The sequence below is a fragment of the Colias eurytheme genome, chromosome 25 (assembly GCF_061535395.1).
Source record: "Colias eurytheme isolate Ceu_HAF_F1 chromosome 25, ilColEury1 Martin Lab GWU primary, whole genome shotgun sequence".
NCBI lineage: Eukaryota > Metazoa > Arthropoda > Insecta > Lepidoptera > Pieridae > Colias > Colias eurytheme.
This window is the reverse complement of record NC_143004.1, coordinates 5359175-5367644: the sequence shown is the minus strand read 5'-3', so window position 1 is coordinate 5367644 and position 8470 is coordinate 5359175. Positions and strand designations below refer to the sequence as shown.

At 30.2% G+C, this 8470-nt stretch overlaps 1 protein-coding gene across 1 annotated transcript; it reads right to left on the bottom strand.

Annotated features, from left to right (window-relative positions):
- Positions 1-4617: 4617 nt before the first annotated feature.
- Positions 4618-8127, bottom strand: LOC149897642 (cytochrome c oxidase subunit 6C-like). Its single transcript, XM_090116293.1, has 3 exons — positions 7968-8127; positions 6938-7110; positions 4618-4758 (listed from the first exon to the last, which is right to left on the bottom strand). The coding sequence occupies exons 2-3, from the start codon at positions 7108-7110 to the stop codon at positions 4695-4697; spliced, it is 237 nt and encodes a 78-aa protein (XP_089972419.1). The 5' UTR covers positions 7968-8127; the 3' UTR covers positions 4618-4694.
- Between the last annotated feature and the right edge of the window lie 343 nt (positions 8128-8470).

The following is an 8470-nucleotide window of genomic DNA, read 5'->3' as shown; positions in this document are numbered from 1 at the left end:
TCTTACAAACATAAATATCTACATAACCTCTAGTCAGCCATTTGTTTCTTTTAAAATTCTGTCGTAAAAAGAAAAATTGTATGAAAAAAAGACATTTGAAAATTGTCACGATATAACATTATCAATACCTACCTATTTATATATAGATATGGAAAATGTGATTTCATAATTTTCAATCACCATCAAAATAATTAAAATATGTTGAGCATCTCAGCTTTTCAAACAATCTGTAGCGTTGAAATAATAATTCAGCTATAGATATACCTCCGTGCGTCGTTAAAATGTTTGTGTTCGGAATTGAAAAAACTAAAAAGAGCGTGTGTGCCGAGCACACGTGTAAGAAGTGAAACTTCTTGGGCAAAATTCAAAGATACCAAAATCTTCGCCTTGACGTGACGATATTACCATGACGCGACCTTAAAATTTTACTCTCAACGCGCCTAAAGTAGTTTCACTTCAAAAAGCTACGGCAAATATGTTCAATTGATTTTTTGCACAAATATTGCAAGCTTTTTACGACAGAATTATTTCTTTTTATGTTCGAATTCTCAAAATGCCATAAATAGGTATGAAACGTTTGCTCAATTTATTTTCAAGTAACGCAGGTTCGTTTAGCTATTATACATTATAGATATTCATATTAATTTTTTATATAACGCAAAATATGCGTAGAAATTATAAAAAAATAATTTATACTTGTGTTTGTGACCTCCATGTTGTTTTATTCACTACAGCGTTTATACTGCCACGTATCCCTTATGAATAAGAATAAAAAATGCCCAAAAAAAATAAAACTTAATGTTTGATCTATTACGCTTATTAATTACATTAATATAGTAATAATTATAATAAAACCTCTATTTGTAATGTTAATGTTTAGATGTAACTGTTATTAGACATTTTTCTGTGTTTTAACATTTTTTGTGCACATTGGTCTGTTTAGTGAAAACTTTGAGATTCACTGACAAATTATTTTAAATGTGGCAACACTATCAATGGTTTTAATTATCTACAAAGAGTATAGTAACTATACAAGGAATGTGTGATTATCTATACCGTATTGCGATCGCACATCTTAGTTTAACGCACATTAACGACATAAAAAAAGCAAATTTAAGAAAATAATATTAAAATCGAATCGAATTGATATTTACAATTATTTATAACATTCGAACCTATCAAAATTGCAGATTTTTTTGTGTTTATTCTATCAGAGAATCTCAAACTTTTTATCAACAATTTGGCCAAGGTTTTGATTTTAAAAAATATAATTAGTGCACAAAGGAACGTCAAATTCAAATGATACATCACATATTTTTGGTTACATGCGTTTTTTCGCGTTCGAGCCCTACTATATTAATATAGTATTAAATTTATCTTACGATTTGGCTAATAACTGTAACTTATTTCTAGAGTGCCCTAATTCTTTATATCTAGCATATTGTAATTGCAAAATTCCATAGGTGTCATGAATAACAATTCATCATCATCATCAGCCCATATACGTTCCCACTGCTGGGACACGGGCCTAGCCTATGAGGGCACAGACCATGATCCATGAATTAAATGATGCATTAAATACCGAAATTACCGATTACATATTCAAGATATTTTTTGCTTACATACAGTAAAAATATGTATTACAATTCCTGTATGATTTTCACATAAAACTGTACCAGTTCAATATATTTTAAGCTTATACAGGAAGCTAGGGAAGGAAAGTAGCGTTTTGCATTCATTGCTTCATTAAAATAAACACTAAAGAATTTTTAAGCTATTGCATAGCTTCTATCGCGGGCCTTGAGCGCGGGGACCGAATCCAGAAATTCCGTAACGAAAAAACCTCACGCTCCCCACTCCGACGGGCACGGAGGTGTGGCTTGAAGGCATAGCATGCAATAGCTTTACCGCGGCAGTCCCCGAGTGCCACACGTCTTTTTTTTTCATGCTCCTATGGAATTAGTAATTATTCGTCTCGTATCTTTTGCTTAGCTCTCGACAAACACCCGCATAACTTTTGCGAATAAATCTCGTTGTTTTTTAAATGTTTTCGTCTATGTATTTGTAATTACGACTTGACCAAAGCAATCTATCTATATCTAGCTGTAATATAACTATCTACTAATCTTAATATTAAACTAATTGAATTAACTTTCCTTACGAAAATGTCGTGTAAGAAAACAATGTTAATATTTAATACAATATAAAATTAATTAACTTGTGTGACCCAATTCGAAATCAATACTAATTAAGCATCATTTTAACGCAATTATTGAAATGTAACAAAATAATATGATTAGCTTTTCTAAATAACTCGGAGTGCCCCTTGTAATGCACTATTTTAAAATTACCAATTCCCATCAACAATTCGTTAAAATATTGAATAAATTTATGTATAAACTCTATTTTGTCTATGGTTTCCTGTTTCTTATAAATTAATCCTTATATTACAAAATATGCGCTTAACCTTGCGGAAAGAAGCGCTCGCTTCCGCATTTTACTCTTTTCTAATACTGTATTAAATATTTTTAGTTGTAGTTGTCAACAGGCTGGTCCCTGTTCTACCTACCTGATATTCTTTATATTTTAGGAAATAATTCCGGTTGTAGATGTGTAAGAGTTTTAACGAGTCGATTCGTTGACCCGTAATTGCTGTATGAATTGTAATCAAATGAATTGTTACCATTATTTATTATCTCTGGAAAGATACATAATTATTGATGTCCAGATTAAATTATCGTTAATTGTGTTATTGTTTTTTTATTTAATCCCCCCTACCAACTGTAGCTGGTGTTAATTTTGGTGTTGATCTGATTGCGCTATAAATTTTAAATGACTCGCAGGCATATCTCAAAATTACCACAATATAATTTTTTTAAGAAAAAAAACGATCACGAAGCGGGATCGGGCGTCTTTCCACCATTCCGGAGCGACGCCTGACCAACTCAGCCATCCTTGATCCCGCCAGTGCCCAGAGTCAATCGAATTTATTCTATTCTTTCAGTTTTGTGTCTAAGGGACACCCCGCGCCATCTATTGATGGTAATTAACAACTATCTCAATCAATATGAAAAATTATTTCAATGACGCCCCGGAAAGACGCGGCTTCGGATCCCGCCTCGTGATAGTTTTTTTTATTATTCTTCAAAAAAAATATTTATAAAACATTTGAATGCCTTAAAACCTGTGCTTAAAACCAAAATATCGAATTAAATTGCAACATATTCAGAAATCCGAACAACATCGAATTTGCCGAACAGAAATAATGTCATAATGCCCGTTTACAGTGGTCCAAAAAATTTTTTCAGCTTGAGAACATCATGAGTAATCATTTAAAACATACTTTAGTTAAGCGAAAACTTATGGCTTAGAAATTATGATTTTTTATTTAAATAATCCAGAGTTTCAATATTTTTGACACAAAACCACTCTGTTATGAAAACTACTGGACCGAATTGAATGAAATTTGGTATAGGTATAGCGCAATAACCTCCCTATCGTGCTCATCTTGTGTAAATAATTAGACTGCATTTTTTTATTTTAACTTTTTCTGTAGTTTTTTGAATTTCTCGGCAAAATATTGATTTTTCGAAAAAATCCTGTGAATAAAAAAAATGTACCACCAAGGTTTTGCTGGTACTGCTAAAAACTACCTTAACACAGGGTTATTCTTTATACAAAAAATCATAGTTGTCCTTCGGTTGTAACATCTTCAAAAACAACATCATGTACATTAACACATGAAAATCGAAAAAATACGAAATTTACCATAATTGGGCTTGCGCCATCGCTTCCCCGGACTCACAGCAGCGACTCACCTGCGGTTGACATCGCAAACAAAGTTTTAATAAAATAATAATTAATTTTAATGGTCATTCTGTTTGAAGCATCGAGCTTTTTCAAACATGTTAATTTTCGTAAATAAATGAATTTTAAGTACGTTTGGGCTTTTATTTTTATAAATATAACTGCTACAGATCTCAAAACTAACTCCACATCCACATCTCTGTATCTCTTGTAACTTGACCAACATGATAGGTACTTACTTTTTTAATACTTAAACAATCACTTGATACATTTTTAATGGATAGAAAAAAAATCGATCACACAGCGGACTTCGATCCCGCGTCTTTCGCCTTTCAGGCAAAATTTCCATTTGCATTGTCATGCAAATGAAACTCTTAATAAAACTAAATACAAAAACTTTTTCTCCCAATTATTTTCTTTTAATTCTTTTAAAAGCTTTTCAAATTGGTAACAGCACAGTAACACGTATAAAATATACGCAGTCGTATTGATTTTTATGCATGACAAAAAGATAATACATAGGTAAATTACACTTAGATATTAGAATCATGTGTAATGTGTTACATAGAATACATTTATTATATTATATTATATATAAACTGTGATTTGTATACCTATGTATTCTAAGATGGAATACGGTATCTCGTGTTTATGATGTAATTCTTATAAAGACAGTCGATAAATTACAGTAAATGAAAAAGTTATGCATATTCTGTAAGCGAGTGAGTTGTGAAATATATCTTTCTCTCGTATTATAGAGATTATAAACAAATTATGACTTCATAAGGATGCAAAATAAAACGAAAACGATTAATGATTATCTTTTATTTTTAAATAACATAATTTACAGCAAAAGAAATGGTGTCTACACTAAAGTATGCTATTATTTAGCAGGATTGGAACAGGCCCTTGGCGCGCATCTCTTCGAACTCCTTCTCGGCATCATATGTCCTGTAACAAAAAAAATAGCATTTATTTGATGGTAAAATTAGAATTTCATGATATTTTACGTTTTAGAAATCAGGAACAATTTTTTTTTGTAGATTTAACTTAACAAATCACATGTAAACAATTTACTGTTGTAACCTATTTAAGAAATTTTACATTATTTAATATGTATTTTAAAATTTTAATTCCATAATTATTATTGCGACTTGAGTATAATGTGAGGACATTATACATTAGGCTAAGCTAGGCTAGGCTTTTAACTGAATGGTGCTGTTTAATTAACTACCTACCAGAATGAAATCCAGCCGTATCATTAAATATAAAAATGTTGTTATGTTTAAGAAAATTTTACCAAAATGATTAATAAAACCTAGGCTAATAATGAAAAGACTGATTTAAGCAGTTGTCTGCAACATGTACAAGGACATTAAAGTTGGTCTGTTTTTCTTACATTTGTAACAATAGATAAAGTGTGTCATTTTATAAAATACATTTCCTGGGTTTTAGATAAAAAGGTAGTATCTTATAGTTTATCTGTTAATTACAGACATATTAATGAATTGAATGAATGTTATTTTAGATTTTGTACAAAGAATGATAGTGACATTTAGAGACTTATTTTATACACAATTTATGAATTATATTATATTTTAACCAGATGTTTTGACTGTCTTTAATTTCTTAGTGTATAATACTCGCGTAAGATCAAACTCATAGACTAGAGTAGATAATTTTTGAAACAAAAAAAAATCGCAGTCGGATGAAACCCATTAGAAAAGGAGGGGAATATGATGAAAATTAAAGGAAAAATAAATTACGGTCAATCCGAGTTCGGGAAAAGGGAGGGGGGAGCTTTTAAGAGAAAAAAATGGTTTCTCTTGATTTCCGACAAAACTACAAGTCCTACGGAAAAAAGTTCAATGGCAAAGTTGTAGATAATAAAAAGATCTACAACTTTTGTATTGACAATTTTTTCACATAACCTCAAAATTTAGGTGAAAAATTCAAAAAACCAAGTTTTTGGTTTTTTATTTTTATCTACTTCAAAATTTATTTTTTTTCTACGAAATTTGGTGGAAACTTGCTTTATTATGTCCCAAATACACTGTAATTTATTTGACTGAAAATATTCATTTTTTTGCCTTATTTTGAATTAATACCAAAAAAACAACCTAATTTTCAATCGAAAAGTCACCCGTCAAAATATCAGTTTTTTTCAAAAACTTGGAAAGCCTTTTATTCATTGAAATCTCTACTTTCATATGGTGTAAAAAAAAATAAACATTACCATAGTAAATGTTCTCAGAAAATGCATACAAACAGTGTGAAAATGAGCTTTTACTAAATTAGGCACACTTCTCAAACTACCTGAAATGTTTTTATCGACATCATTTTGCTTTTGAATATGCTGTAAAATATTATACTTAGAACAGATAATTTTTTTTCTTTTGAAATATTACCGAAAAGCCGATACAAGAGAAGATATATATAAGATATAGTTCGAGAAGTGTGCCTGATTTAGTAAAAGCTAATTATGACACTGTTTGTAAGCATTTCCTGAGAACATTTACTATGGTAAGGTTTATTTTTTTTACACCATATAAAAGTAGAGATTTTGATGAATAAAAGGCTCCCAAAGTTTTTGAAAAAAACTGATATTTTGACGGGTGACTTTTCGATTGAAAATTAGGTTGTTTTTTTGGTATTAATTCAAAATAAGGCGAAAAAATAAATATTTTCAATCAAATAAATTACAGTGTATTTGGGACATAATAAAGCAAGTTTCTACCAAATGTCGTAGAAAAAAAATAAATTTTGAAGTAGTTAAAAATAAAAAACCAAAAACTTGGTTTTTTGAATTTTTCACCTAAATTTTGAGGTTATGTGAAAAAATTGTCAATACAAAAGTTGTAGATTTTTTTATTACCTACAACTTTGCCATTGAACTTTTTTCCGTAGGACTTGTAGTTTTGTCGGAAATCGAGAGAAACCATTTTTTTCTCTTAAAAGCTCCTCCCACTTCCCGAACTCGGATTGACCGTAATTTATTTTTCCTTTAATTTTCATCATATTCCCCTCCTTTTATAATGGGTTTCATCCGACTGCGATTTTTTTGCACTTTTTATTATTTTTAAAGGGATCTACCCCAGTGTACAAGATATAATTGTTTTTAGTCTCTCACCTGTAGAATTCAGCGTACTTCCTCTTGCGCTCATTTCCGACGAGTTGCTTGAAAGCAACCGCGCTCACGCCAGCGAGGACCAAAGAGATGATCAGGTTACGCTTGATGGCTGTGTTGAGGAGCCCTCGCATCTGGGGCTTCGCTACAGTGGACACTGCGCTTTCACCAGCCATCTAAATATTGCATAATGCATTTTTAGATTGGTCATTTATTATATATACTTTTGTTTACTATATAATACATAACAATACATACACATAGATGCAGATACACATAGCAATGAAATGAAAAGGTATTTGATAGACTGTTGGCTATATTGTATATAGTGGATTGCAAATTCGGAATCTTATAGAACAGAAGAAATTCAGACAATAGTCAAAAACTTAAAAAAAAATCTTTAAAGTAACCTGGATGATGTAGACCTAAGATGTAGGTGATCAATGCACAATATCAAATGCATTTCTTTATAAAATATAACTATAGCAAACACTTAAAAAAATATTGGTTAACTCCCTACTCCAAAACCTTGACAATAAAGATTTACTACTTATGAAATGAGTTTATCAGTGTGCAAACTTATCATGGAAATATTATATTAGAATTTAGAAAAAAAATTATATACCAATATAGTAAATCCTTAAAATCATTTCTAATTTTCCTAATTGATCATTATTATTTCATATTTGGAATCTAAAATAATTAAATAGGTAATTTCATTAAAAATTCCTTTGAAAATGGAATACAATAAAGTAGGGTTATTTTTTTTATCTATACTTCCCATAGGTACTATAGAAAATAGGTTGTAAGTCGTTAGTCCTAAATGATAATCTATTATAAGTTTATCAATTATGTCGAAAAATCTATAACTGAATAGAAAAGATGCAAGGGTTTATATGAGTGGAGGAAAATATTATTGACGTTCTTACATAACACCAAACCATAAAAGTCTAATCTCAATTAGATAATAAACATGAAATTGTATGAGTAATGTGAAGTAGAGCTTTAAATTATTTAATTAAAAATTACTTACGTTTTATATTAATATGGTATTGGTATCCGCAACACAACCAAAGATTTTAATACTTGCACAATACTTTTAGCAAGTAGATAAACTGTTTTTTAGGAGCGATCGTTTCGTGATTCGTGTGACATTTGCTGCAGCACAGAAACGTTTCGCTATTGGCTATTTCGTTGAGTCGCAATAAAGCTAACCAATACAGGAACCAGAAAATTGTATTGATTCGTAGACAGAGAATTGATTAGAATTGTTAAAATTATGCAGTACTCTGTGGTTTAGTCATAAATGTAGATAAAATATAATATGATTTTTTAAATCATATGAATGCAAATTATCGAATAAATAACAATATCAGTGAAATGCTAGCCAAAAAACGAAAAGAAAGCCGTTCAGTGTAGTAAATTTTCAAGAATATCGCAGAATAAAATTCTACAATAATAAATATTTTTAAGCAGCATTGAGCTATTTTTGGTAGGGGAAAACCTTATTGGGAGGTGTCGCCACTCATTAAAATG

Coding starts and splice junctions, on each gene's coding strand:
- LOC149897642 (XM_090116293.1), bottom strand. CDS start 7,110: ATGGCTGGTGAAAGCGCAGTGTCCACTGTAGCGAAGCCCCAGATGCGA. Junction 4,759..6,937: donor AAGTACGCTGAATTCTACAG/GTGAGAGACTAA, acceptor TTTTTGTTACAG/GACATATGATGCCGAGAAGG.